This window comes from Mobula birostris, chromosome 23, assembly GCF_030028105.1.
Source record: "Mobula birostris isolate sMobBir1 chromosome 23, sMobBir1.hap1, whole genome shotgun sequence".
NCBI lineage: Eukaryota > Metazoa > Chordata > Chondrichthyes > Myliobatiformes > Myliobatidae > Mobula > Mobula birostris.
This window is the reverse complement of record NC_092392.1, coordinates 49,952,325-49,967,874: the sequence shown is the minus strand read 5'-3', so window position 1 is coordinate 49,967,874 and position 15,550 is coordinate 49,952,325. Positions and strand designations below refer to the sequence as shown.

General features: G+C 42.1%; 1 protein-coding gene across 3 annotated transcripts in view; it reads right to left on the bottom strand.

Annotated features, from left to right (window-relative positions):
- arhgef39 (Rho guanine nucleotide exchange factor (GEF) 39) overlaps window positions 1-14,969 on the bottom strand; it is a 92,592-nt gene extending 77,623 nt beyond the window's left edge. Inside the window, exons 1-2 of one of the 3 annotated variants that reach the window (XM_072240961.1) lie at window positions 14,936-14,969; window positions 11,834-11,920 (exon numbers count right to left, since the gene is read on the bottom strand). In XM_072240961.1, coding sequence (XP_072097062.1) covers window positions 11,834-11,849 — 16 coding nt within the window. In that variant the 5' untranslated portion in view covers window positions 11,850-11,920; window positions 14,936-14,969. Of the gene's footprint in view, window positions 1-10,919; window positions 11,005-11,833; window positions 11,921-13,955; window positions 14,001-14,935 lie in introns of those variants that run through there. The other 2 variants (XM_072240962.1, XM_072240963.1) reach the window with 2 other exon arrangements.
- Between the last annotated feature and the right edge of the window lie 581 nt (window positions 14,970-15,550).

Genomic DNA, 15,550 nt, shown 5'->3' with positions numbered 1-15,550 from the left:
GGTAAGGCTGAACATGTGTGCTAAAGTTATCAAGTCCTGTTATCTAATCTTTATCTGAATTCCACAAGCTTAAAACTTTACTTGCATGGTTTCATCTTTCATAATGTTTGTTAGTAATGAATCCTCCAAGTATCTGGCAGTTTAGCCAATTCTAAATGAGCAACTCAGTTCACCTGCTTGAGATCCAGCCCAAGGAACGCACAAAAATGACAATGCAGTAAAAGCTTGGTTATCCTGTACACATTTGACTTACTCATGCCTGTTAATGTTCTAGTCACTTCCTCAGCCCAGCCCTTCCCTCCCAAATGCTGATTACTTGTTTGCTTCAGAATTCTGAACTTGACCGTAATAATCACTATTGGATGGAAGCCAAGCACACTGAATGTCTGTATTCAATCATCATCAGACCAAATGAGCCTTCTTGTTTTTTTTTTGGTCTGTCTTTGTTCATATAAAAATATTACTAATTTTTATCAACAAATGTTTATGCCCTGGGGCAAGTGAAGAGAGGATGCAGCAAATTTGGATCAAAAGCAAAAAATTATGGAAATAAGCAGGTTAGAAGTATTCATTAAGGCATAGGTTGGTTCATTATATCCAATCAGCAGCAAATATCTCCACTTCCAACTTTAAAGATTCAAAGATTAGATATTTGTCACACTTACATCAAAATATACAGCAAAATGTGCCATTTGCATCAAATCATATCAGTGATGCTGTGTCACCACTCCTCTGACACCAACATAAATTTCCTACAAATCACTTGCTCCAATTGTATGTCTTTGGAGTGTGGGAGGAAACTGGAGCACCCAGAGGAAACCCATATGTTCAAGATGAGAACATACAAACTTCTTCCAGGCAATGGCAGAAATTAAACCCCAGTCTTACAGCTGGCACTATAATAGCGTAACTCTAATCGCTACACTATCGTGCTGCTATGATGGAAGAAAGTTGAAGGTGATTGGACACTGATGATGGTTGGACTGGAAAAAATGCAAATGTCACTCCACTCTAAGAATGGAGAGAGGCAGAAGAAAGGGAATTATAGGCCAGTTAGCCCAACTCCAGTGGTAGGGAAGACGCTGGAGTTGATTGTTAAGGACATGGTTTTGGGCTACTTGGAGACACATGATAAAATTAGCCAAAGTCAGCATAGTTTCTTTAAAGGAAAATCTTGCCTGACAAATCTGTTGGAATTCTTTGAGGAAATAACAAGCAGGATAGACAAATGAGATCAGAGGACACAGCCTCAGAATAGAGGGATGTCCATTTAGAATGGCGACGAGGAGGAATTTATTTAGCCAGAGAGTGGTGAATCTGTGGAATTTGTTGCCACCGGTGGCTGAGGAGGTCAAGTCATTGGGCATATTTAAGGCAGAGGTTGATAGGTTCTTGATTTTTCAGGGCGTGAAGGGTTACGGGGAGAAGGCAGGAGATTGGGGCCAAGATGCAATGGTGGAGCAGACCTGATGGGCCAAATGGCCTAATGTTGGTCATATACCTTATGGTCACCATGAGCACCAAAGTCCAGGTGTACAGAACCTGTGCGCTGAGAGCGAAACTTGGACCCTGCACACAAAACAAGAACAGCTCCTCAACGCTTTCCATATATGTTGCCTCCAACGCATACTTGGTATCACCTGGGAAGACAAGGTTACCAACCGCACAGTGCTCGAGAGAGCAGGCACCACCTCCATGTTCACCTTCCTCAAAGAGAGGCGTATGTACTGGCCAGGCTATGTCTTGCGCATGGTAGATGGGCGTAAACTAAAGGACATTCTCTTTGAGGAGCTGGAGCCCGGAAAGAGGCCAGCAGGAAGACCCCAGCCATGTTACAAGGACACCTGCAAGCTCAGCCTCAAGGCCCTTGGTATTAACACCAACACGTGGCAGTCACTCGTCTCAGACAGGTGTGCCTGGATGCAGGAGGTGAAAAAGGGTCTCTTAAGGACACTCTGATGCAGCAAGCAGAGGAAGAGAGAGCCCGCCGAAAGGTCCATGCCCAAGCTGCCCAAGACGTCAGAGCTGCCTCAGTGTTCTGCTGTAGAGTGTGGCAAGGACTGTCACTCCCATATTGGACTCCACAGTCACAGCAGATGCTGCTTAACCCAGTCTACCAAAGGCGTAAATCTATGATCCCTTGGGATCGACGGCTGCCTCCTCAAGAAGATCTTATGGACTTATGATTGCATACAAGGTGATTGTACAGGTTTCCCCCGCCATCCGAAGGTAAAGCGTTCCTATGAAACGGTTCGTAAGCCGAAATGTCATAAAGCGAAGCAATTACCATTTATTTATATGGGAAAAATTTGTGAGCATTCGCAGACCCAAAAATAACCTACCAAATCATGCCAAATAACACATAAAACCTAAAATAACAGTAACATATAGTAAAAGCAGGAATGATATGATAAATACACAGCCTATATAAAATAGAAATATTTTTCCACAATCATTACTGAACTGTTCTCCGTAGCGAAAATCTCACGCAAGCGCCGTTGGCAGAAAATCTCACGCAAGCGCTGTTGGCAAAAACACTCTCCCCAGTAACCTTTAAGCTATGAAGCTGCCAAATCATACCAAATAACACGTAAAAATACACAGCCTATATAAAGTAGAAATAATGTACAGTGTAGCATCACTTACGGGAATCCGGAAGATAGCTTGCCGAGTACACTGATGATGGTGTGTTAGACGGAGTCGTCGGAGTTTGGGTGGTGCAGTGGCCCCCACCCTCCAGGCCGCCGACCAATACATTGCCGCAAAGCATGCAGGGGTACAGCGGTAGCCGGGAGGCACACAGCACATCTTTAAGAAAAAAGCTGAAATAAACAAGCTAATTAATTAGGTGCCACCCGACGCGTAATTGTCGGCCCAGATCAGTGCCGATTTCCAATTGCGTCGTCTCTGATCTGGGTCGACAATTACATGTCGGCGGCACCTAATTAATTAGCATGTTTATTTCGGCTTTTTCCTTAAAGATGTGCTGTGTGCTCCCCAGCTACCGTTGCATTCTCCGTGAATCGGTACAGTATCTGTCCGTGGCCTGGGTGTTGGGGTGGTGGGACACTGGGGTGTCATCTCGTCGTCTGTTTCCATTTGAGCAGGTAGCTCATCTTCTCCTATGACTGCTCGTCTCGATGTCGAAGGTCGAGGTTCGTCGTCTGCTGTGGCTGATGTGGAAGGCTTGCTTGACTGTTGAGCCTCACACATTTTTCTATCACACAGTTCTTTGTAAGGACTCAAATCATCCTGCAAATATCCCCTAAACCAACGTACCCTTTCAAAATTAAAGTCGTACTTTATCATTACTCATTTGGTTTTGATTGTTATCCTTTTTTCTTCCAATTGCATCAGCTCTTTATCTATCAGTTCTTGGTCAGGGGATGCCAAAACCTCTTCAACATCATCTTCATCAGCTTCCACAAGCCAAACTCACTTTGTCCTTACTTCATTCATCACGACCGAAACGCTTAATTATGTCTAGTTTTACGCTAAGTGTAATCCCCTTACGAGCTCTTTTAGGCTTTTCCGATACCATAGAACTCATCTTGCAAACGGCTGCTCACAGGCACGTGTTAAAGCAATGCCGTTCTGAGTCCGGGGGAGAGCGGCTGCTCGGGGCACGCACTGCCTTTTATCGCACGCTGCTTTTTTTTTCATAACAGTGAAAACACCTTCTGAAAGCGAAAACAGGGTACTAATGTAGGTCTTTCGTAACAGTGTGGTTTCATAAAGCGAACGTTCGAAAAGCGGGGGACACCTGTATTTCAGTAACGCACAGAAGACTAGGATGATTAACCAAGTCAAATTTTATGATTTGCAAATTTTTTGGAAGACAATTTCTTTGAAAGAATGAAAACTATACAGTCAATTCAGTCCAACCTCTTGATCGTATTGCTCTCAATTCAATAAGGTAGACACAGAGTTGATTTTCTGCTTGAAGGAGAGGTCATACCAAGGGTCATATGCGCAATGATCACAGTCCAACATGGAACTCAGCAGAATCTTTTTCCTTAACTAGGAAATGATAAGAATATAGAACTTGTGACAACATAGATGGGCAAATATGAGTAATGATTTTTTAGAACAAGGGATTAAGAACATGAGAAAGGACCAGAATATCTTGAGGGTAAAATGACGAGAGATGGGAGGAGAAAACTTGGGCAGCACAAACATCAGCATTAAACAATGATCTGCTGCTGTCCAGCAAATACCACCGCTGGCAAAGATTATGTATCATATGTAGCTCGATCACCTGGAGTGAAACTAACTGCAGGGCAGATCACATGCAGAGAATGGCCCTTCTAAACTGACCTAGTTTCAACAAATCAGTAGCAAGACAAGTTTGAAAAAACGAATGCTTTTTTAATGTTAAAGCACAAGGAAAAATAAGTCTTTTATTTTATTTATCAGCCATATAGCTAGCAGTTTCTATTTGCAAGTTCTAACAAATTCAATGAGCTACTTAAGGAGTTCTATTTCTTAATAATTCAGCTCTGGCTGTTCACCATAAAAATAATATATTTGCCAGGAACAAAGATTTCAGTAAGAATGAAATGGGTAGGAAAACTGGGGAAAGAATTAGAGTGAAAGGTTGCAATGATGGTTAAACAGAGAAAGAGACCAAAAGGAGAGATGTGGCTCAAATCACGTCCACGAGAATGACACAAGGGCTGCCAGAAATAACTGCAATACCAATGAATTGATCACTACCAAGAGGTCTGGGTAAGCTGAGGTAAAAAGTGGAGGACTGGAAAAACAGACAAAAATGATTCAGACAAGTAAATCGTAATCCACGGTAAGATCTACAAGAATTAACCACGGGGAATGTTGCAAAAACTAAATTTTTTTACATTATCGCCACATCATAGTATAAGCATATGGAATTTTGCCATCCCATGAGGCTGATAATGCTTTGCGAGTAGAAATTGTCGTTGCATTAACCTAAATTTAGGGGCAGCAGGGTAGTGTTGCAGTTCGTATAACACTAATACAGTGGTGCAGGCTCAATTCCACTGCTGTCTGTGAGGAGTTTGTACGTTCTCCCAGTGACCTCCAGCTACACCGGTTTCCCTTCATTTTCAAAGGTGTACGAGTTAGTAGCATGGGTCTCAGGTATAACTGGGAAATACAGGCTCTTCTTCTGAAAGGGTCTGCTACCGTGCTGTATCTCTAAATAAAATAAAATAAAAATAATGGCTCAAAATTGTATTTCAAAAAAAATAAAAAGCAAGAACTGTTTGGCTCCAAAATATTTAATACAGAGGAAATGTTGACCCCCAAGGCTATTAAGATGGAGTTGGATAATGAATCCGATGAATGTTTGTATACTGAAATGTCACGTGTCCTGTTCTTACTTTGATTTAATTATGTTCATTTGGAATCTATCAGAATGATTGCGAGGCAGTGAGAAGAGAACGTGCAGGCAGCCGCCGGTGGATCACGTGCACAGTCGACCGGGCTTCCTACACGGGGGATGCTCGCTCTTTTTGCGCAAGTGTTCGTCTTGGCAGGGCCAGTTCATCGCTCCCACGCTGTAAGTGGTCGGTGTGCACTGTGGCTAATACGACTCCGTAAACATGTTTAATCTGACTACCGCGTTGTCGTGCTTGGTCCACACGTATGCGTCACAGTCAAATATCAAAACTTGGTGAAGTTGAAAAGATTACAGCATTGGAGCTTACAATGGTTAAAAACTAACAATCACACATCCAGGTATACCCCTAATATTAAATAGTGGAGCTGCTTCTTGGGCCTGTTAACATACTGCATCATGTTAAAGCCACTCCTGTCCTGCCTCGGATTCTCTTATGGTGCCAAGAAATCAATCTGATTTGAATACATTTAGTAACTGAGCATATGTGATCGGTAGGACTGAAAATTCCCAAGAGTATGAAAGAAACTTCTCATCTCAGTGTTAAATGTCCAAATTATTGTCCTGAAACTACAAGCCCAAGATCCAGACTCTCCAGTTGGAAGAAGAGCCATGACTTAGCAATGCTCTCGATGAATAAGATCTTCTCTCACTCAAATTTTAGACGATTTTGATCCACCCTGCTCAACTTCTTATTAGACACTCTTCCCATTACAGCAAAAAAAAACACAAGTAAACCTTTGTTAAAACTCCACCAAGGCAATATATATACTTCCTTGGGCAGAGAGACAAAAAACTGTGCACAAATTCCCAGGTGTAATCTCGCCAAAGGGCTTTATAATTAAGCCGATAATAGGGTGCACAAGAATGCCAAAAAATTCTGAAAATTGTATGCAGCATGACAGGCCACTAATATAGTACACCCACAAGCCTATGGACCTAATTCTAGAAGGCAGGAGCAGGCTGTGTAGATTTCATTTCTGTGACCAGCATAGGCATATTGGGATGAAAGGCCCGCTTCTGGATCAGAAATTGCCTTTACAATTCCAACGTAACACATCTCGAAATGACACATTGTGAGAGACAGTTTATAACAGTTGCTCAACGTTGGTAAACAGCTACCTGAGATAAACAGTGATGTTGTATCAGCTTTTGTGCACAAACTCTGAAATAGACTGATTCTGTTCAGATTAAGTACTGATCACAATATATTGGTATAGGAAAATGATCAATTAAACCACTATTTAAGCAATAAGGGGTGACCAAGGAGGGGTGGTACCTCTGGTGAAAGGGCTTGTCGTGTCATTCTGGGGTAGCTTACTCACCTTCGGTCCCTACCGGACACTCACTTCCCACATGTGGCTCAAAGTAGCTGCTGGCATCTGACAGCGACCACACCCCAGTGCACTGCCCCGACAGGCAGGCTGAACTAGGTGAGGGTAGCTGGCAGATTTCACACCCCGGTGAGATAGGACTGGATTGCCCTAGTCATTTCCGGCAGACTGAGTGGATGAGGTCAGCAGAGATCCAACAGCCAGGAATGTGGTTCTGCAAAGCTTCATGGAGAGTGAGGGACATGGGAGGTCATCCACTACAACCAAGAAAGACTCCAGTTCTGGCGACTACTCGTATGGCTGGACCCAGACATTCGACGTTAAAAGAGTGGAAATGCCCCAGTGCAACAGCTTCTCCACTTTAAAATCTCTCCGACACAGGTTTTTACTGTCATCGGCGAACTCGACGGAAAAACGAATTAATCAAGCTATACGTCATACCCGATGGTGACAACCCCACCACATCTGAAGAAAAATGCCCATGAACTCATTCTTGAGTTTATAAGATTGTGGCCTCGTTTAAAACGAATCAGGAATCTAAGGCCTAAGCCACACAGTCATTGGAAGAGATCAAGTCAGAAAGAAAACTAAGGCCAGTGCAGACTGTCTGTAGAAAGAAAAACGAAGATTTTTCCAGTATTTGTTTCCATCGAGTTGAGAAGAGGGTGGTGAGTCACCTCATAACACTGCAGGCCTTCTGGTGATAGTGCTCCCTCAGCGGGAGATTTCGACCCGCTGGTGATGAGGAAGTAATGAGACAAAATAAAACACCAATAATCCACTATCCAATTACAGTTGGGCATCTGTTACCCAAAAATCCAAGATATTTTTGAGCACTGACGTGACTGACACCACTAATGGAAAATTCCACGAGGTGCTGGGAGGTTTGCAGCAGTTCGAAGTGGATTCGTCAGTGTCGGAGTGAACATATAATGGTACGCTGATCATCAAACAAGCAAAGCTCTGTCATGACGGACAGAGAATTGAAGGTGATGGTGAATATTCAGCAGGCTGGTTGCCGAAATTTAAGAAAAGACACGGTATACCTGTTAAGTACATATGTATGATGAACAAGTGTTAGATAAAGACTGCTTCACAGTAGCGCATAAATTCAGAGTCGGGAATGATGGCGATGCTAAAGAGCCACTGACTGTCCACCAGGGTGGCTGAGATACTGATAGTTTACCTTTCTGATGGTTCAATGTACACATTATTGTTTCATGCACAAAATTATTAAAAATAATATAAGACTACTTCAGGGTAATATACAAGCTGTATATGTAATGTAAATGGATTTTGTGTTTAGACGTGGTCCCATCTCCAAGCTATCTCATTATATAGATGCAAATATTCCAAAATACAAAACACTTCCAGCCCCAGGCATTTCAGATAAGGTGTGCTCAACCTGTATTGGGAAATCCCAATTATTTAGCTTGGCATCTGGCTCAGCATGAGCTAATCTGTGCATCTATTAAACACGTTGCTAACAAAGACCCACATTTTTCCTGAGTAGATTGAAAATAGCAACTTGATGCAAGATGAAATGGCTACCACGTCTGGCCACCTGCACACTTTTGTTATTACCGTGTAGCGCCACAGTACCACGATGCTATTACAGCTCAGGGCGTCAGAATTCAGAGTTCAGTTCTGGGGTCCTCTGTAAGAAATTTGTACATTCTTCCTGTGTACACATGGGTTTCTTCTGAATGTGCCAGTTGTTCCTTCCACGTACGGCACAGTAGGTTAATCGGTTGCATGCGTATAATTGAGCAGTTGGGCTGGAAATGTCTGTTACTGTGCTGCATCTCTAAATAACATAAAAATAAATATATACAATTCCAACACAAGAAAATGAAGCTGAGGAGCTGAACAGCAAGGGTAAGGAGATGGTTCCCCAACACAATATGGAAGTTGGTTTCTTTCTGTGCCCATTTGAAGGAACCAAATTCCTTCTTGTTTGTTTCCATTTGCTCGTTTACTTACAGCGGGCTCAGTATCATCATAAATTTTCCAGGAACAAACTAAACGTTAACACCAGAATGATTTCTTATAGGTTTCCATTCAAATCTTTGCAATGTCCTACCGTTAGCTCAACATGAGCAACACGGGAGGGCACCTGCCAGTTGTGAATTTAGGCAACAATTAGGCAGATCAAGGACCTGATGACCCTGAGAAAGCACCATTTTACAAGTGACGAAAATGTCAAAGACTTCCACGTGCACAATGTACAATTATAGGCTGACAAAGCCAACATCGAGTGGCCTTAATTACGCGATAGCCTCCATAATATAGTATGTCAGCTGTACTCCAAGCCTCTGTCACCTTAATTCCAGTTTCACCAGAGTGCTATTCACCTCGTGCTTTCCCCAGTAATGTCGTTTTTAATGTTGCAGCAAGACTGCATTGTTAGTTGGCACTAAGAGTTTAACAGTAATTAACCCTTGCTCTGTCCCCAGGGAACTGTACATCAGCGACTTGCCAGAATACTGTAAACAAGCGGTTTCTGATCAATGAAGAGCCGCGTTGGCTGTGGAGCACAGTAATAATGGGAGCAATTTCTCCATGGATAAACCTGCACAACTAATGATTCAAGTGCGACATTATCTTCAGAAATAAAAACGCTGCAAATGCTGAATTCCATTTTTCAATGCATAATTGAGACCCAAGATTATAGTAAGAGATTTGAACACAAATAAAGCCAGATGCTTTCCTTAATATAGATATAGTAAGTAGGCTATTAACGTGAACATGTTGCAAGCACTTACTTTGCCAGATAACAGAATTCCCTCCTACACTAAAATGGTATACAATGAACCTATGTGCTTACTAGTGATAGCTTTTAAAAATTCTAGGCACTAAAGGTTTATGATCTCCCTCAAATTCTGTCAGTTAATAAATTAAAAACTTAATTCCAATTGCACAAACCAGAAACAGCAATAGCTAAGGGCTGAGGATTTCATATCAGCAAATCCCGAACAACACCTCTGACTCTAACTGTCAGCTACAAATGATTTTGAAATGGAATGGACTCTTAGCATTAACAATGTCTCTGCTGGCAGCCACAACATAGCTATGAGCCATTGTTAGACTTAAATCCACAATTCTCTCCTTCCTTTCATCCACATCCAAAAGAGCCTCACTCCCAAGCCTCTGAAAATGCAGCTATGTGTCTGTTGCTATGAGTTTACTGAAGCAGGCAGGGAGTTCACAATTGCCAATTGCCCCTCATTCTTCAGCTTGGACCCAATAACAGCTTCCAACTGACTACTGTCCAATACTGCAAGGTAGACACCATGTTTCTGCCAATTGCACTAATCCAGAGGCAGTCTCCATGGAAACTAACATGCACATTTGGAAACCAAGACAAACCCACACATGCTCTAAGCATGAGGTGAGTGGAATTGCAGTGAAATTTGAATTAAGATGACAGATGTCTAAAATGAAACCAACAGTGGCAATCACATAATTAAGGCTACTGTAACTGTAATGATGTCAGTGATGGGAGAAACCACCAGTCATTTTGATTAAAAACAAAAGGTCTGACCGATTAACTACAGGCCTGGAAACTGACATGCCATTTTCTTTCTCCAATGCTTTTTTTCTTAAGTTTTCCTTTCCTACTCCATGAGCTTAATTACAGCCAAAACCAGCTCAATGCTGGTCCCAACCCTCACTTTTTCCTTCCTGGGGGTCGAAACCACACAATTTCTGAAAAAATTGCTTTCTTCTTGCTAATCAGGAAGAGTCAGATTACAGATGAGTGGGGAACTAATGGGCATTCAGTTAAATGTAATTACTAGAATTACCAGATACTAAGGAGACTGAAGAAATACTAATTCCCAAGTGATTTTGACCCAATAATTAAGAAACTGGAATCCTAAATTCCAGAATCCTAAAATTCAAATCTTGATCTTTGATCATTTTAATTAGGAGATGTAAGCGACCCTCCAAGTATTTAATCCACTGATGCAGAACATCAAAAATGAGATTTGAAATATAACTTCCTGTCAAAAGCAACTCAGTACCACTTCTAAGAATTTTTTCCATGCAAATGTTCGCCAAACGTTTTTCATTAGTCAGTGGCAAAACCAAATGAATAATGTCTTTACTGTTGCAGAATCATTTGGCCATAAGGGATAACACCAAAGTGTCATGCTCTGTTTATTGACTGTTTCATTACCTAGCAGGAAAAACAGCCATTGTGTTACCTTGATTCCTCGGGAAGTAAGCACTTCACACCATGAACATTGGACGGCTTGATGCTATTCAGTGGGGGAATGGAACTGAACAATGCTGTGAAGGAAAGCAGGGAAAGTCACAAAGGCATAAGATCATAAGTTTTTGGGCCATTTTGCCCGTTAACTCTGCTCCGCCATTTGATCGCAGATTATTGTCCAACATAATCTTTAGCTCCTTTACCAGTCAAGAACTTTTCGATCTCTGTCTTAAATACACCCAATGACTTTGCCTCCACAGCCCTTCGTAGCAATGAATTCCACCAATTCTCTATCTTCTAGCAGAAGAAATTCCTCCTCACCTCAGTCTTAAATGATCAATCCTTTATTCTGAGTGCGTCTTCTAATCCTAGACATCTTCTCCACGTCAACTCTATCCAGGCGGTAAGGTAAGAAAAGGCAATGAAAGAAACCAGGCCTATTCCAATGATGGTGAGCAGCACGTTGTGGCTCTCTTCTTGATATTGGCAAAAGAATAGTTTCTCCTTATCTGACAACTAATTATATCCATACATCAGTATTTTGCCACTTAGAGCTCTTGACTCACATTATAAATTTGGTCTCACTGGCCCTTGAAGAGATGCAAGTGTTGGACAGGACATGCAGGTCTATTCTACATGAGAAAGTAGCTCCATAATTATACTCTTGACACTTGGTACCAGATAAGCAGCTACACGGAAACACGACCTAGTAATGCAACTGACCATTAGAGGCTACAGAGATCTGGATACTCAACACATGCCTCTCTTCAAGGAGTGTGATCCTCCTCTAAACTGAAACCTGATGGACTTCTTAAGTATTTGGGCAAAAAATGTTCTAAGTAGGTTCACAGCAACAGGACCAAAACAGGGCTTCCTTCAACATTAAGAGCCAAAAGAATCACTTACGCAGGTGCTGTTTCATATGAGACTGTGATCGATGAATGCAATATGGTCAATTTCTGTTTAAATTCTTTGTAAGCACAGAACTTCTACCTGGAATAAAAAGATAGTGAATAAATCTCCAGTCACTATTGACTTTGGAGACGATTAAAGACATGAACAAACAAATTTTACTCTTTGGTACACAAGATGCAGGGTATTTTAGAATGCAGATATACTGTAAGAACTTCCAGTCCCTCATACAAGCCGATGGCCTGTTCTACCACTTAGTAAGATCATGATTACTCAAATACACCTTCCTACTTCTTTCCTATTTTATGTGAGTCAATGCAAGTCTTAACATTTATCTGTCTAACCATTGAAAATATTTCTTAACTAGGTTGATCTGGCCTCTGGAGTGCAGAATTCCAAAAAATCATAATGTTCAGGAAAAACTCCTCAACATTCATCATGAAATTGGCAATTCCCCTATTTATCAGATTATACCTCTTGGTCATAGATTCTCCAAGGTGGAAACATCTAAAACGTGGGCAACCAATTGCCATGTCACCCTTTCATTTTACACCAAGGTTGATGGAAAGTCAGGCACGAGGAACTGCTGACAACATGACCAAGCATGATTCAGTAACTAATTATCATTGCTCAACCCAACACCACGATATTGTCGGTGCTGGTAAACACCTCTCTTAGCCAGTGATATTCATTACTGGCTACATGCTGCAGAGTGAAATCCTCTCAACGTGCTGCTCTCTGTGTCAAGGAATGGGGCTGATGGCGAACCAGCACTTCCAGCAGTTCTCATGGGGAAGTTTAAACCACGCCACCCACATCACAGAAATAATCCTTCGCAACAATTCTTTGAATTAGCAAGTGAGAGACAACATTGTAGCAGGGTGGGCACTATTCGAAAAAAAAAATCAAGTCTTATCGGGAGTCGGTTTTATTTGAGCCAATAAAAAGAAGGGAGGTGTAGGAGTGGCCATTGCAGAAGTGACCAGTGTTGGAGTGGTCAGGCTTCAGCGAGAACAGGCAGAGGCTAAGAGTGCTGAGTTGTTTGTTCTCTGTTACTTTTGATTGTGGAACTTGGGATTGAGAAGTTAGAACAAACTCGGGGAGAAAACACTGAGTAAGTGACTAGGTGCTTGTGGAACTCAAATCTTTCAAAGAGAAGGCACAGGTAAGCCTTTTATATTGTTTGTAAATTCTTAGTGTTTAGTTCAGTGTAAGCTAGATGGTTAAGTCCATGGAATGCTCCTCCTGTGAGAGGTGGGATTTTAGGGTACCCAACACTCTCCATGATAACTACATCTGCAGGAAGTACAGCCAACTCCAAAACGATAAGGTCAAGGATTTGGAGCTGGCTGTACTCAGGACCATCCGGGATGCTGAAACCCTCAAAGATGAAAGGTTTACTGAGGTGGTCATATGCAGACTATAGGCTTCACATAGCAGATGGATGACCACCAGAAGGAAGGGGAGTCAGCAGAAAGTGCAGGGTCCCCTGTGGCCATTCCCATCAGCAACAATTATACCCCTTTCGATAGTGCTGGGGGTGGGGGTAGTTACCCATTAGTGCATAGCAGCAACAGCCAGGCTTCTCTAAACATTTGCTATCATCTCCCCAATTCCACACTCCTTAATCTCTCAAATTAGTTGTACACTCCCATAGTCCAGCTACAATGCATCCACTATAATTTCCCATTTGCACATTAGATTTTGTTTAAAAAAAATGTACAATTGTTCCTAATTATGTTCCCAATCTGTAGTAACAAATTCATCATTGAAGACTAAAAAAAATTTATTAACGGACAAGTTCAATTAGTTGGATCAATTAGTTTCAAAAAAATGGGTGTACTTTGGCCACACTCCAATCTTCTAGTGTGTGTCCATACTTACAAGAACTTTCCAAGGACCCTACAAATGTTCTTCCTCAAATTCATAGATTACAGAGTTTCCTTTCGGTCCCTAATGATTTAATTCAACTCATATCACTAATTCTGTAACCCTATCTCTCTTGAAGGAGGCGATTGTCAATACTGTAATTGAAAATCTTCAACCGATGTTTCCAAGTCCAAGGAGGGCTTTCTCAGGAAATGCTATTGCTAAAGGCAATCCAGAAGACACTCACTGAGTTAATTGCTGGGATGCAGCCATTGTCGTTTCACAAACGTTTAAAACTATACTCTTTGGAGTTCAGAAGACTAAAGGTTGTTCTTACGGAAACAAGGTGTTTCCAAGAATGAAAAAAATTCAAATAAGGGGCACAGTTTAAAACAGAGTAACAGAGTATTTTCTTCTGGCAGATGGCAGCAAATCCCTGAAATTTTCGACACCAGAGAGCTCCGATGTTAAATCACTAAGGGTGTTTAAAGGTGGAGATTTGTTTTGTTGAAGGATCAAGTAATTAAGATTATGGAAAACTGGCATAAAGTCAGGAGCATATCAGGCATGATCATATTGTTCAACAGTACACAACTGGGGAGTGGGCAGATATTCTAGGCATAGTCAGATGGGTTTAGTTTTTTTAAAAAAAACAAGGATCTATCATAGAAAGACCCAGCGCAGCACGGTCCAAGTGGTCCTCGCTCACAATTCTGAAAGGAATTTTCATTCCGTATAATGGAAGCAAAACACATCTGAATTTAGCTTTTTTTTTTAAATTTAAAGTACATTCCAATGAATGAGGGAGAAAACTCAACTGTCGGTTAGCCAAGGAGACAAATTGAAAGTGTGTTCCCCTATCCAAGTCCAGGGTCTCCCGCTGGGTACAGTAGGAGGATGACACCCCGCAGTCTCGTCTGCGCTACCACCGGATAGGCTGGGAAAGGCCGCCCATTGCGTGGCCCGGCCCGACCGGGACAGCGCGTGTGGGGAGACGGCGGCGAGTACCGGCAGCCCAATGCGAGGTCCAGTCCACTCCCCTCGAATCGCGCCTGGGGTTCGTTCACACAACCTGACTCGCTCTTGTTGCCAGCTCTGCGGGTTAACCCCTTGGTGAAAGGAGACTCTGGCCTCTTGAGAGTCCGCCAGAATATTTCACAGCAGCAGCTGCGAGCCCAGAGAATCTGGTTCTGCGTAAATGTATCCTAAATAACAATTCCCTCTTACCTGCTGCCACACCGCGCCTTCTTTTCAAATAACCAACTTCCTGCTTCTGGGAGCTTCTGATTGGCTGCCGCATATCCAATCATACATCAGCTAGCGTGCGTCATCATAACGGCAAAGCGATGCCAAGTTCAAAGTTCGAAGTAAATTTATTATCGGTGTGCGTTTATATCGCTATATACCACTCTGAGGTTAATTTTCTTGTAGGCATTCACAGTAAATACAATGAAATGCAATCGGTTCAATAAAAAATGAACGCAACAAAGACAATCAAACAATGTGGAAAAGACAACAAATTGTTCAAATACTACAAGAAAAAGAATAATAATTATAAATAAGCAATAAATATTGGAACATGAGTTACAGAGTTACAGGTTGTGGAACTATTTCAGTGTTGGGGTGAGTGAAGGTATCCCCTGTGGCAAATAACTGCTCCCAGACATCCCAACCTGCAAAACCTCATTTCGGGGAGGTAGCACCATCAATTTGCTGGAGACTCCCGGAACTTCCGGGAGAGGTGGGATATTTGCAATAGAGTAGCTCCTTAGCAGCTAGCCAGCTAGTTTAAATAACGTTAGCTATGCTAATGAATGAATGACACCAGTTAAACTCACCTCA